Source organism: Camelina sativa, chromosome 11 (assembly GCF_030686135.1).
Source record: "Camelina sativa cultivar CO46 ecotype springtype chromosome 11, ASM3068613v1".
Taxonomy (NCBI): domain Eukaryota; kingdom Viridiplantae; phylum Streptophyta; class Magnoliopsida; order Brassicales; family Brassicaceae; genus Camelina; species Camelina sativa.
The window spans coordinates 29,970,148-29,984,303 of NC_141890.1; the positions used below are offsets into that span (position 1 = coordinate 29,970,148).

Sequence of the window (14,156 nt, forward strand, 5' to 3'; positions counted from 1 at the left end):
CTGGTTTTCGTTTGCAACAGGAGACAACGAACTAAAGCAAATAATGATCTTAATTCTTAAGGCTTGTCTCTCTTTCTCTCTATATCTTTTGAAAAAACTAATATAACTATTAACTACCTATATTTTGGCATGGAGTAAAGAATGATAATATACCAAATGCATCATGGTAAGAAGAAATGATCATTGGTATTTTGTCATTTCTGGTAATCTCTTCTAACTTTTGGCTCCACGCGTTATTTTTTGAACAATTGTGAATTGTCTCTTTACTTGAGACGAGACAAGTAGGAATCCAACTGTAGGATTGCCTTGTTGTTTTTTGTAAATTGTCTCCAATAGTCGTATGTATGTGACTAGGATTGACTAATGTTGTTGTTTTTTGTAAGCATAACTTGTATTCTAAGTTATGCCTATGATGCTTAATGTCATGAATCATATGCTATAATCTATATGTTAATTTTGAATCGTTGAGTGTTTTAAGTCCATGGTCCAAAATTAAGAACCTCACTTAGAGTTTACCATTGGAGGACCATAATTTTAATTAACAAACAAAAGGTTCCTATTTTGTAAAAGTACAGTTTTAATAAAAAATATATATAAGAGCCCCAAAATACAAACCTCCCAATAAAGATGCTCTTAGTGTAGTTAGTTTTTGAATTAAAGCTTTAAACTTTGACAAGAATTGTGACACTACCAAACGACAGAACACAAAACTAAACCCTAAAACACACACAGAATACACCAAATTCAACACCTTACTGTGTCAAGCACAAGTAGCTATGTTGATACCTCGATTCGATTCCACCACTGGGACCGTCCAAAACACATTTAAAATCTCCTGATGAAGCATCAAAGATCTGAACAACACTATCTAATCCACCAGAAGCAAGTAACTGTCCATAAGATTGTGAAAATTAACTTGGACAGAAAGGAATTGCTATAAAATGGCCTATATGGGATCAAAAATCAAACAACCCTAATTCGTTTACCTAATCGCGAAATCTCCTCGACTTCACATCACCTCCGCCGAAATCTCCTCCGCCTATTCAATCTCCTCCGCTACGCATCACCTCCGACCCCAACCTCCTATGATTACATATCATTCGATTCCATCTTCTTCCAAAGTCGATTTAGGACTTCTATCGCGAGAGAAAGAGAGAGAGACATAGAGAAAAAAAGATTGAACTCGATCGGGCATAAAAAATTTTTTGCTCTTCTATTATTTTCTTTGTCCAACAGAACTTTGACACGTAGCGTCTCTTAAATCAAATTTGAGTATACTATATAAGTGGCTCTCTTATCTTTTTTTTCTTTTAACTGATTTATTTTTTCCCACAAAACAGTAAAGACCCCTCTTAAAACCTCCCGTTGGAGAAGGTCTTAGTTAAGAAGTTATTCTTAATAATATTGGCATTTCTGATTTATTTTTAGTCAGATTAAACCTAAGAAAAATTGCTATTAAAAGCTGATATATATCTATATATATAAAGTTGACTTTTCTCTCTTCTCATTCCTCCATCTCATCACTTCTTAATTTAAATTTAAACAAATTCATCCACATAATCAAAAGAACCTAAAATCTAAAGTTAATGTATCAATTAATTCACTCATTTTTGAAATATTTTTTTATTATTATAAACAACTAGATTTATAACCCGCACGTTGCGCAGGACTATACTTTTTATTGTTATTAATGCGAACCGTTAAATATAATTATAATTATCCAATATTAAAATAAAAATCTGTATAGATGTCAAATTTATTTTATTAAGCGATATATAACTTATATTTATTTTAATATTTTTCACAGTTAATTCTTTTTTTTTCCGGTATACACTCATCATAATTATATTTACTCTCTTTTCACATTTTATTATCTCACTTGTAATATATTGATTATGAAGACATATCATAACTATTTTTTCATATTTTTCATCTTCCAATACTTTTTTTAATCGGTTGAGTGATCATTAATTACTAACATAGACGTAAAGAAATCTTAGAGAATATTTCCACCATTTGTCGCGAAGTTTTTTTGACAATGTTGTACTACACATATATTTTGCTTTCTAGTAATGGATCTCATAATTAGACTTGTTTCTATCCATAAACATCATATTATAACTCAAATATTACATTTTATCTTAAATTGTTTGAAAAAAGTAAAATTATGCTCACATATATATATATATATATATATATATATTTACTTAAAATCTATATAGTCTACTATGTTTCTACTTTTTATATAGTGTTCTTTTAATTTAATTCTCCTAAATCTACAAACTCATAAGATTCATCTAACTTTTAAATATGTGTACTTATGCAAAAATATAACTCTTTTTAATTTTTAATTAAAAAATTCTACAATCTACCACTACTATTATAATTGTTTTTTTATTACAAATAGCTTTCTCAATTTCTTCTTAGTATTTTTCACTATTCTTTTTTTGGTGTGTGTGATGTTCATAATAAGTTTTCTTTAATATGTTTTATTTCAAGTAACCTTATACATTTCTCTTAAATATACACATAATTTTAATTTTTGAGCACTTGATTAATATTTTCTCCTTTTTTTGGATATACCTTTGTTTAACAAATTTCACCATTTTTCAATTTTGAAAACGATAGGTAATATTGATCATTCAAACTATTTTAATTATTTATATTATTTAGAATTCTAAATAATAATATGCACCAAATCCTTCTGGCTTTAATCGGTAACATAAATTTATAATTTAACACTAACAACATAGTCTCAAGTTTTAATATATATATATATATATATTAATTATATTATACTATAATTGAAATAATAATATATACCAACTTTTAATCTAATTTAACACCAAGAATTGAATAACCTCTTGATTTAAAAAACCTTTAAATTGTTCTGTTTGTTTTTGGGAAAAAACTCTTATTTTCATTATCCTAATAAATATAAATCTTGAAAGTAATTGTTTTTCATTAAATATATGATAGCTCTATTTTCCCCTCTTTCTAGTTTTTTTACAAATATTTACACAATTATTATATATTATGATAGAAATAACTAATTTTATATGTATGTTATCTCTGTTCATATTTTACTTTGATATATTTTTTTTGGTTGTATTTTTTTTTCATTTCGTTTTTATTTTACATTTTAGTTTAAATTATTGTTTTTATAATAATTAAAATATTTAAAAATGAGTGAATTAATTGATGCATTAATTTTAGATTTTATGGACTTTATATGTGGATTAATTTATTAAAATTAAAAATAAGAAGTGCTGAGGTGGCAGCACCACCAGAAGTGAGAAAAGCTAACTTTATATATATAGATAATTAACAATAAACTAGAAAGAGGGGGAAATAAAAGCTATCATATATTTAAAGAATATTAGAGTTTTAAAAAAACACAAATTTAAAGGTTTTTTAAATCAAGTGGTTATTCAATTCTTGGCGTTAAATTATAAATTCATGTTATGAATTAAAAGTCGGGGTATATTTTCAATTATAGTATAATATAATTAATATATATATATATATGTATTTAAAACTTGAGACTATTTTTGTTAGTGTTAAATTATAAATTCATGTTACCAAATAAAACTAGAAGGATTTGGTGCATATAATTATTTAGAATTCTAAATAATATAAATACTTAAAATAGTTTGAGTTATCTATATATGTTATATATTTTTTCAAAATTGAAAAAGGGTGAAATTTGTTGAACAAAGGTATATCCAAAAAAAAAAGAAAACATTAATTAAGTTCTCAAAAATAGTATATATTTAAGAGAAATGTAAAAGGTTACTTGATATAAAACATATTAAAGAAAGTTTATTCTGAGTAATCTTTAAAAAATAAGAATTATCTTATGAGTTTGTAGATTTAGGAGAATCAAAATAAAAGAACACTATACAGAAACATAGTAGACTATACATGTTTGTTGTGCAAAAAAAAATGAACTTTACATGTTTTAAAATAGAAAATTTTATATATGTGAACATAATTTTTCGTTTGTCAAACACTTAAGATAAAATGTAATATTTGATGTAATAAGATGATCTTATGGATATAAATGAGTCCAATTATGAGATTCATTATTAGGAAGCAAAATTTACGTGTAGCACAACACTGTCAAATAAATTTCGCGACAAAAGATTAGTATATTTTTTAAGACTTTTTAACGTCTACGTCAATAAGTAAAGATCACTTAACGGATAAAAAAAAGTGTATTGGAAGATAAAAAATAGTTATGATATTTCTTCATAATCAATATATTCATGTCGGATCAAATTCAGATCGAATTCGGATCGGTCGGATAATTTGGATACTGATTATAATACTCGTATGAACAATTTATAAAATTCGGATTAGATTTCGAATCGGGTATCCGGATTTGGATATAACGCCCATGCCTAATTTTATCTCTTTACCACCATTTTTATTGTCACTTTCCGTCGGGTTGGTCACTACTGCCGGCCATCACTACAGATCACCACCACCGGTCATCACCATCGGTTATCACCGCAGGTCACCACTGCCAGTCACCACCACTGATCACCACCGTCGACCACCTCTGCCAGCCATCTCATCTTATTTTCTTAATTTTTTTTGAATATAGTGCTATATTCTCAATTTTATTTGTAATTTTAGTTATCATATAAATTGACCATTTTCTATTTTTAAATTACTAAAAAAAAAAAGACAATCTAACGGCTAAGATTCACTCATTAGAAAACCAAAAAAAAGCGAGATCAAACGTCCTTATTTCTAAACACAAGAAACGAGGTTAAGATCGAGTGCTACGCGGAGTACAATAAGTATCCCCCTTTCTCTTCTCTAAGGGTTTTAGGGATTTGCTCACTGCACGACACGGCTTTTAGGCGTCTGCCGCTTCTTCTTCTTTCTTCTTCTTCGTTCTCCCAAGGGTTTTAGGGTTTCGATTGTGCCGTCATGGATCCTTATGGAACGGAAACAGTTATCGAAGATGAAATCCAGGATCCTAAACCATCCGATGATGTTGAAGACGATGACGACAAATCTCAGCCTCACTCTGGTGGCGGCGTCGATAGTGCTGGGTACGTTTCTTTGATTTCTTCCCAAAAGATTCTAGATTCAGGAATTAGGGTTTGGTTCTTTTCTCTATTTCATGAAAATTTTGATAAAAGGAAGAATCTTTTTGTTTCGAATCTCTTAGGGTTTTCTAAATTACTAATCTTTTTCGTTAAGCTCTGTGAGATTTATGGCTTGTTAGGGTCTTTTGCTATAGAAAGATTCAGACTTGTTATCGCTACTCTTACGAATTAGCATAAAAGTGATTTATAGAGTGGAGGAGGATAAGATTAGTGCTCTTCTCTGGTTTCTTAATACTTAGTGTTTAGTGTACTTATACGATGTTTTGTGGAATTTGTAGAAAGATATTTGTTGGAGGTTTAGCCAGGGAGACAACTTCAGGTTAGCTCTTGTGTCTGGTTGCAACATTGTATGAGGTTAGCGCTCTCGTTATCGTGTAAAGTTCAATACTTTTCTTAACTCTGGCTTTCGATTTGCTGATGCAGCTGAGTTCGTCAAGCATTTTGGGAAGTATGGAGAGATCACTGATTCTGTCATTATGAAGGACAGGAAAACTGGACAGCCCCGAGGGTTTGGGTTTGTCACATATGCTGATGTCTCTGTGGTCGACAAAGTTATGGAGGACAATCACATTATCATTGGGAAGCAGGTGACATTGAGCTGTTCCTTACAGTTTTAAGTTGTGTTGTGCCTTACAGTGTCATAATATATTCACTCTTTGTTTTTTTTGGCTCTTCAGGTTGAAATTAAGCGGACAATACCAAGAGGATCCGTGAGCTCTAATGATTTCAAAACCAAGAAGATATTTGTTGGTGGGATTCCTTCATCTGTGGATGATGGTAAGGCCTTTCCCATTTTTATCTCTATCATATGGTTTTTATTTCAGAATCATGTTAGATATTAATTCGGTGATTGGTGTTTGAATAGATGAGTTCAAGGAATTCTTTATGCAATTTGGAGAGCTAAAGGAACATCAGATTATGCGTGATCACTCAACTGGAAGATCACGTGGCTTTGGGTTTGTTACATATGAAAGTGAAGATATGGTTGATCATCTCTTGGCCAAAGGGAACAGAATTGAGCTCTCAGGGACTCAGGTAACTGCACGCTCTTACAAATATTGTTGAGATTCTAAGACTTTGTAGGGATAATCAGGACACTCACATCCGCTTTTGCTGAATTGTCTTTGGAAAATTTCTTGTATAGGTTGAGATAAAGAAGGCAGAACCAAAAAAACCAAACTCAGTTACAACCCCGTCAAAGCGGTTTGGTGACTCTCGCTCTAACTTTGGTGGAGGTTATGGAGATGGTTATGGTGGCGGTGGTGAATATGGTGGTCCAGGTGGTCCAGGTGGTCCTTACAAATCAGGTGGTGCCGGCTATGGAGGTGGCCGGTCTGGTGGTTATGGAGGATACGGAGGAGAATTCGGTGGGTATGGCGGTGGTGGATACGGTGGTGGCGTGGGACCTTATAGAGGAGAACCAGCACTTGGATATTCTGGTCGTTATGGAGGAGGCGGCGGCGGTGGTTACAACAGAGGTGGTTACGGTATGGGAGGAGGCGGTGGGTACGGTGGTGGACCTGGTGATATGTATGGCCCGCCATACGGTGAACCTGGAGGTGGGTATGGTGGACCAAGTGGCAGTTATGGAGGCGGTTATGGTAGTAGTGGTATTGGTGGATATGGGGGTGGAATGGGTGCTGCTGGTGGCGGAGGCTACAGAGGTGGACTTGGAGGTGGAGGCGGAGGAGGTTACAATGGCGGTGGAGGAAGCGGGGGAGGATCATTTTATGGAGGAGGGGGAAGTAGAGGCGGATATGGAGGCGGTGGCAGCGGACGGTACCATCCTTATGGAAGGTAGAGAGTTTGATAAAAGCTCCAAACTTCTTCTTACTCGTTCCGTCATGCTTAGTTTGTGTAATGGTTATCAAGATTGATGATAGCTAGTTATTGTATTCTGAGAGAGAGAGAGAGGAGGAGGCTTTTAGGGCTTTTGGTTCCCCCCCTGAGTAGTTTACATACATTTTTAGAAAATTATCTCGACTTAACAGTGTGCCAGATTATTATTTTTTTGCGTAGAACTCGTCTGGCAACTTTAGACTTAGCTTGTATCACAACGATTTTGAGTTTTTGACTCGAATCTTGTTAGACTCGCTATGTAGTCTTGTTTGTAACGTTATCATTAGAAGCCTCTGTATAAGTCGGAAGGTTTGATTGTCTTCTTTCTCCCTTAAGTGAGAGCCACAAATAGACCTACAAAATATCTGGTGGTCAATCATCTGTCTCAATTGTTTAGATTCTGCTCTGTTTCTCGTGTTCCTTTTCACAAAATTCAGAGAATAATTCAACTGGGTTCTTCTTAAGTTATTATCCCTGTCTCTCATATCAAAAATTCTGGGTTAATATTCTGACTTGTGGAAATGGCAACACTTGCATCAAATCTCGTCTGTATCGGAAAAGTAACGATTTTTAGAGCGAATTCAAATCGCAATTTTTTTTTTTTTTTTTTTTTTTTTTTTGAGTTTTCTCCCAAAAGAATGGTAAAAAGAGTGGATTTTGCAGGTAGGGAGGTTGGAGATAAATTGCAGAAAGAAAGAGAAAGGAAGAGATCAGAGCAATTACCCTTACAAAGTCATTGAAATCACTCCTCCTCCCAAGTCTCTTGGCGTCCGTTGCCTTCCTCATGTCAGTCTCAACTCTTCTTCTTCCCTTCGCTTAAATTTTTCATTGGAAATGAATGTTTCAGAAGACAAGTATATATGCCCCTATCAATTATGTAGAATGAGTTTTGATGAAAAGCTTTCTTTTTGGTTTTGGCAGAACCTTCAGTGCGGCGAGAACGTGATGATAGAAGGGCAAACGTACACAATCTCCGCTGTGACTCATCGGTATCAGCTCAGGAAAGGCAAGTACGAGCCGAGTGAGAGGAGGCTTGATGTTCTCTCCGCCGCTAGATACGTCTTAAACCTTTACTTCGACAATTTACTTCAAAACTCTTGATCTGTTTTTAACCAAATGTTTGGTCTAGATATTTTAGTTGTATCCGTGAATTCTTGTGAATTTTGTAATCAAGGATTTGTGCTTCTCTTTAATTTTGTATTGTTTTGTTTTGCCATCATTTTATTAAGTAAACAAAGTGAGTTGAACAAGAGCAATAGGTCAAGCACTGAAAAAAACAGAGCAAAAGCAAAAAAGAACACAACTCAAAGAGCAGGAAATAACTTTATGATATATATTTTTATAGAGTTGTTTGTCTAGTGAGGAAAATTATCTCTTGGGGGCTAACTTCATGTCATCGACTAGTTTCGGGTTTCATCGAGTGGCTTACCTCCGCGGTGGTTTGCGTTATCCTCAGGATCTTTCGATCCCTGTATCTTTACTCTAGTTGTAGTTTAATAACCGGGTCTTGAGTGTTGTTCATGTCTGTGCAGCCCGTGAGTATCTTTCTTACCCTTGGTAGATCACTAGTTGATGCTATTAGCTTTCATGCTTCTTATTTACTTTGTTGTGTAGTTTGACCCGGATGTTGTGTAGATTAGGCAACATACTGTGTCTTTATTTTCTCTTTTGTAAGTTAGTTGATTGTATCATGCACTTGTTAATCTGACACACCACATTAATAACACTTCTAGTTGAGTATAGTTTTTTCATATAATCCGTATAAAATGCTTACAAATTAGTTTTAGTATGCTTTTTGACATGTCTACATTAAACGAAGGAATCAAATACTGTATAAATTAAATTGACGACTTCGTTAAACTACACGTTTAAGCAAATACTTGTTGTAAAAAGGCTATTTCTTTTTTGAATCTAATTTAACATTTTTTTCAAAAATTTTCAAAAAATAAAATAAGCTACACGTTTAAGCAAAATGTATATGGCAAAGAATTGAAGCCAAATACATAAAAAAATTCTTCTTCTTCTTACTTATGATCTATAAACAAATGTTTGAGTCATCTTCAGGCAATTAAAATTCGATCACTCACATGATATATAGTTTAGTTGACCAACGTGCCCTGATTAACTAAAAACCACTGCCTGTCACCAAAAATAGCAAGACGGTCAAGTAGATTTGTAGACATCTCGAAACGAATCCGTCTGTGAGCTTAATTTTACGTCACCGCTTTGTCACATTCGTGTGGACGCCTCACGACGTGTTTATGAAACATAAAATATTTTTGCACTCTTCTTCAAAAAGTCACAACTCTTTCTCTCTTTCTCTCAATTTGAATCTAAGAAGAAACCGTCGCTAACACGTCAAATGGCTGAAGTTGAGAACACGAACTCTGTTCCGGCGTCGGAAGACACAGAGTATGGATTTAAACGGCCGGAGATGTACAGCACCAACATAGCCAATTCCATTACTTCGTACGGTCGTCATGTTTTTGTTCTTTACAAAACACCTGAAGCTTGGCCCTCACATGTAGAAGAACAAGGTTTACCTCAGCGTTTCGCTAAGTTTCTCAAAGATCGCAAATCTGATCTTCTTGTTCAGGTTATACATTTTCTTCCGTTGTATCTCTTTCTTATAAAAGATTATTCTTAAAACCATTACGCTGACTTTTTTGTTTGTTTTGTGTGCTTGTTGGTTTTGTTGTAGACGAAGCTTAATGTATGTGAAGGTGGTGGATCTGATGGTGATGTGTTGGTTTTTCCAGATATGATCCGATACAAGTGAGTGCCTCTCTACGTTTTGATGATACAAGTTGACTAGAACATGGTTGACTCCTAGCTATAGATTTCTAGAGAGTGTAGATTGTTGTATAAGCTAACTTTAGAAACTTTAGATATTACATTTTAGATGAGCTTGTTGAATCTGAGATTCAGATCTGAATCTGGAGTTTGGTATTGACTATAGGGGGGTTAAGGATACGGACGTGGAAGGTTTTTTTGAAGATGTTCTTGTGAATGGGAAGGCATGGAGCTCTGGGACTCAGGAAGAGATATCTGGAACATTTGTATTTGTGTGTACTCATACTAGTCGAGACAAGAGATGTGGTGTTTGTGGCCCAGTGATCTTAGAGAGGTTCCAAAAGGAGATTGGCTCTCGTGGACTTTCAGACCAGATTACTCTGAAACGATGTTCTCACGTTGGACAGCACAAGTATGCTGGTAATTTGATCATCTTCAGTCCTGATTCAGCTGGAAAGATTACTGGCAATTGGTAAGAAAATGGTTGGATCAATAAATGAAAATGTTATATAGTTTATGGCATTGACGAGTAACCGTGCTGGTTTAAACGTAGGTATGGCTATGTGACTCCTGATGATGTGCCTGAATTGCTTGATCAGCATATTGCAAAAGGAGAAATCATACTAAGGATTTGGAGGTATAGATTTCAAACACTCATGTTTCTAGCTTGTATATGTCTCGAACTTAGCTAAGTTACTTCTGTTTCAGGGGTCAAATGGGCTTATCTGAAGCTGAAGCTGAGAAAATGATAACAAACGGTAACAAAGAGGAGAGCAAGGGACTCACGGGAGGATGTTGTAAGGGAACAAAGGGCGTTTCGTGTTGCCAAGAAGAAACCCCAAAGCCAGAGCCAATTAAGAAAGAAGGAAAGCAGTGCGCCATATGGTTCCAGCCTCTTGACAAGGAAGAGTTCTACATTGGAGCAGCTGTGGTTGGAGCCATTGCAACTATAGCCATGGCTTACACCTTTTTCAGGAGGTCAGGATAAGAACCTAACCTTACTTACCAATTTGATTCATATAGAAGTTTTCTTGGAGATTGCCACAAGACAATAGAAAAAAGAAAACATCCGCTGATTCGACCACAAAACAGAATCGAGGAATTATGTTCTTGTTTTTGTCATTGATTGATTGATTCTACCATTGAAGAAACATATAAACTTTTTGGTTTCTATGAGCGTTTTTTGCGTTTTATGTTCTCACATTATGTACTTTTGTTGTAATGGCCATATCTTTTGTGATTGGTCTAAGCTCTCTCGCTTTGATGCATTTAACTAAACGTTGACTTTGGTTTGTTATTTTGGTTCAGTTTTGTTTATGTTTGAAATCAATTATTGTCGATAGATTGTAACCAAAAGTTTGTTGGCGATCGTTGTACAGTTCTGTAGGGCAAATATCATCTTTCATATGAAAGAAAAATAAGGAGAACAGTTTAAGTTCTTACATTAGCCAGGGGTTTCAAAGTCAAGTACAAATCATACAATGCGATGCAAAATCGTGTTCTTTGTTGTGTTAATCCCAATATGCTCTGTTGTTTCTCTCTCCATTCCATAGCTACTTCACTTTGGTTGGAAAGATTACAAGATTACTGATGCTAGCTCACATTCATCAACTCTTTTAATTTCATGAAGACACTGTTAAAATCAGATATCCGGTAATTAGAGATTTGATATCCTCACGCTTACTTAGGGGAAATGAAACTTTCATACCAAAAACAATAAGAAATGTATACCTCTCTTCAAGGGATGGCATTAGCTCTTTGGTAGCAGAAACAATGATCGACTCATCTGACTTCTCTTGCAATGAAGCTTGCTTAATTTCACTCCCTGCAACACACAAGTGGAAATTCAGCAAAGATGACTCTCGGGAACACAAGTCTTAGGATGTCTCAAGTAGATCATGTCGACAGTAAGACAAGTACAATGAATTTGTATAAGATTATAAACGTTTTTATCCTCACCTTCTATACCTTCTTGAAGCCTCGACTCGCCTCCAAGATATGAACGTTCATCCGCTTCTAAGTCTAGACCTTGACGGTCTGCAAATTTCTCTAGTAAGCGGCCGATTAGGTCATGTGCAACCAAGCTTGTCTCATCAGATATATCTTGGACTGCGAGGTACTGGTTTTTGTTTCTTCTGCGTGGCTTCTGCTCACCATGATCATCAGACTTTATATTTTCAACAGAAAACAAAGACCGAGAGCTGAACTGGTTATCTCCTTCCATCTCAATATCCCTCTCAACCTTAACTCGGATATTGCTCGTACCTATGTCATGTTTATCACTCAGAAGTGTTGATTTATTGGATGTGGGAGTGACATAAAGAGACCTAGGATGATCTCTAGTAATACTCTCTGTCAGGTCTCTTATAACAATCCTATTGACAGAAGAGTGCTGGTTGGTTACGTGTGTAGAATCAGTCGGGTCCAAAACCAAGCATTCTGCACCACTTTCTTCATGATCCGAATCAGAGGACCCCATTGAATCTTCTTGAGTGCCTTTGACTTCAAGCTTTATGTTTCGGCATCTACTCTCGTTATCAAATAAACTACAACTCTCAAAATCATCATCATCATCACTGTCTTCTAAGTCCTCCATATAAGCATCATCAAAGTCCTCATCAAGCTCATAATTTGGAATACATTGGCAAAATATTTGCTTCACTTGAGCACTCACATTTAATGTACACTCTGTCTCTTCCTCAATTGCTTCCCTTGGAAAAACCTTATGCTCTACATTCCGCGTCCTCCTGTTGACCAATGAAAGAGCTTCCATCAAAGACTTTGGAATGGTGTCCATATCACTGCACTCAAAAAGATACTCAATCAACATTTGTCTGACCGCTGATCTTAAGCTGTCTTTAGATACTTCAGCTTCTGGGTCTAAACAAAGATGCAATCTTTTCAGCTCAGGAAACCTGACTTTACGGAGTAACCAGACTGCCTTCACTATCTCGTTCTGCAGGTTCTTTGTTTCTGGTGAGAACCGAAAAAAATCTGTGGCAGCAGTAGTTTTGTAGCCAGGACTTAGCTTAAGTGATAAATCTACCAATGACAACGCTTTAGCCAATCGCTCCTGCAGTTTATCCCCTGCAGAAAGTTCTGAGAGCATCTTTTCGATAGTTTGCTTCACCTGGCTTATCAGATCACTTCGACTCTGACCAAATCTACTGGTTTTCAGTTGAGGTATCATTCTTGAACCTTTAAGTTTCCTTTTCATGGCACGTAGGGTGTGCGTTGACAAACTATCTAGCTCATTCAGTACCTTCATTGCAGCATCACGATGGGACTGCAAAGTGGATGTTCTCGCCAAATTCATCGAGCAATCTTCCCGGAAATTTGCCGGATCACTAAGAACTTGATGCAGCTGATTAACAATGTCTTGTTTACCAGTATCGTCTTTTCCTTTTCCGAAATCTCTACTGATCGAATCTTTGATAATCTCTTTCATTTTCCATCGAGTCTTGTCAAAAACAGTAGAACCTCCTGTGAGTATGATTGCAATAAGATAAAGACCTTTATTCGTCATAAAATCAAGCTTTCTGGCAACTTCGAGACTGCTGAACTTTAACTCCTTTTGTTGAACATCATTGCATACTTGTTCATTCTTGCAAATTCCAAATGCCTCCTCTACTCGCGACTTAATGGTCTCGTAGAATATCTGGAATCACAAAAGAGATCTTATTGAAAGGAACTATGAATACTTCTATTACAAAAAAGGGTGAATGAGAGAGACATACATCATCTCCCCTAAGCAAAGATTCAGGGACGAATCTGTTTTACAAAGAACAAGAGTTCATAGTCATATAATCAATCAGCTAAACCAAAGGGAATAACAAAATAGAAACTCGGTAATGAACTCACTCAGTCTTTCCCGGGGTATGGTCCTTGGATTCAGACATATCACAACCCAACAGCCGCCTACAAGGTTTTTAAAAGTTTCAGTTCAGCATACCAAAGACAGCAAACGACAAAACAAAGTCGAAAACCTTTTTCCATAAAAACATTAAAAATTTGAAACTTTCACAAAGCCCTAATAAGCAAAGAGATTCCTCCAAGACCAAAGCATTTGTTTTCCTCCATCTAAGTGACAAATTATATTCCTTAATTCACATACAAACATATAAAACCAGAAAGAGAAGAAACCTTCTTTTGAGACGAATCTGCTCATCTTGATCCTTAATCTGTGAAAGTATCGAAGCACAATCATTCCTGAAGAACACTGAACAATCATCATCATCATCCATTGCAGTTGATGATGTTCTTCAAAGGAATTGGGAACACGACGATTTTGGTTTTTTTTTTACATCGTAGTTCATACTACCAAAAAACTTAAACCGGGTTGGTTCGAAGATTTAATTAAACTTTTTGAGTGAACCGGCTTAATTAGGTCAATACAAAAAG

General features: G+C 35.1%; 4 protein-coding genes across 5 annotated transcripts; 3 read left to right on the forward strand and 1 right to left on the reverse strand.

Annotated features, from left to right (window-relative positions):
• Positions 1 to 4,760: 4,760 nt before the first annotated feature.
• LOC104724410 (uncharacterized) lies at positions 4,761 to 7,144 on the forward strand. 2 transcript variants are annotated; one of them, XM_087474718.1, is made up of 6 exons: positions 4,761 to 5,066; positions 5,402 to 5,442; positions 5,547 to 5,710; positions 5,801 to 5,900; positions 5,989 to 6,158; positions 6,268 to 7,144. In XM_087474718.1, exons 1-6 carry the CDS (start codon positions 4,942 to 4,944, stop codon positions 6,922 to 6,924), a joined length of 1,257 nt encoding a protein of 418 aa, XP_087330844.1. In that variant the 5' UTR covers positions 4,761 to 4,941; the 3' UTR covers positions 6,925 to 7,144. The 2 variants fall into 2 exon arrangements, with proteins under 2 accessions (XP_087330844.1, XP_087330845.1); XM_087474719.1 differs by lacking the exon at positions 5,402 to 5,442 and having other exon boundaries at positions 4,803 to 5,066.
• Positions 7,145 to 7,290: 146 nt separating this feature from the next.
• LOC104724409 (uncharacterized) lies at positions 7,291 to 8,155 on the forward strand. Its single transcript, XM_010442892.2, has 3 exons — positions 7,291 to 7,522; positions 7,626 to 7,748; positions 7,884 to 8,155. Exons 1-3 carry the CDS (start codon positions 7,484 to 7,486, stop codon positions 8,061 to 8,063), a joined length of 342 nt encoding a protein of 113 aa, XP_010441194.1. The 5' UTR covers positions 7,291 to 7,483; the 3' UTR covers positions 8,064 to 8,155.
• Positions 8,156 to 9,060: 905 nt separating this feature from the next.
• Positions 9,061 to 11,081, forward strand: LOC104724412 (altered inheritance of mitochondria protein 32-like). The gene is made up of 5 exons (XM_010442897.3): positions 9,061 to 9,558; positions 9,664 to 9,737; positions 9,922 to 10,227; positions 10,309 to 10,392; positions 10,464 to 11,081. The coding sequence occupies exons 1-5, from the start codon at positions 9,325 to 9,327 to the stop codon at positions 10,741 to 10,743; spliced, it is 978 nt and encodes a 325-aa protein (XP_010441199.1). The 5' UTR covers positions 9,061 to 9,324; the 3' UTR covers positions 10,744 to 11,081.
• A 58-nt stretch (positions 11,082 to 11,139) lies between these two features.
• LOC104724413 (uncharacterized) lies at positions 11,140 to 14,144 on the reverse strand. The gene is made up of 6 exons (XM_010442899.3): positions 13,899 to 14,144; positions 13,617 to 13,673; positions 13,493 to 13,526; positions 11,715 to 13,413; positions 11,487 to 11,580; positions 11,140 to 11,388 (listed from the first exon to the last, which is right to left on the reverse strand). The coding sequence occupies exons 1-6, from the start codon at positions 13,997 to 13,999 to the stop codon at positions 11,349 to 11,351; spliced, it is 2,025 nt and encodes a 674-aa protein (XP_010441201.2). The 5' UTR covers positions 14,000 to 14,144; the 3' UTR covers positions 11,140 to 11,348.
• Positions 14,145 to 14,156: the final 12 nt, after the last annotated feature.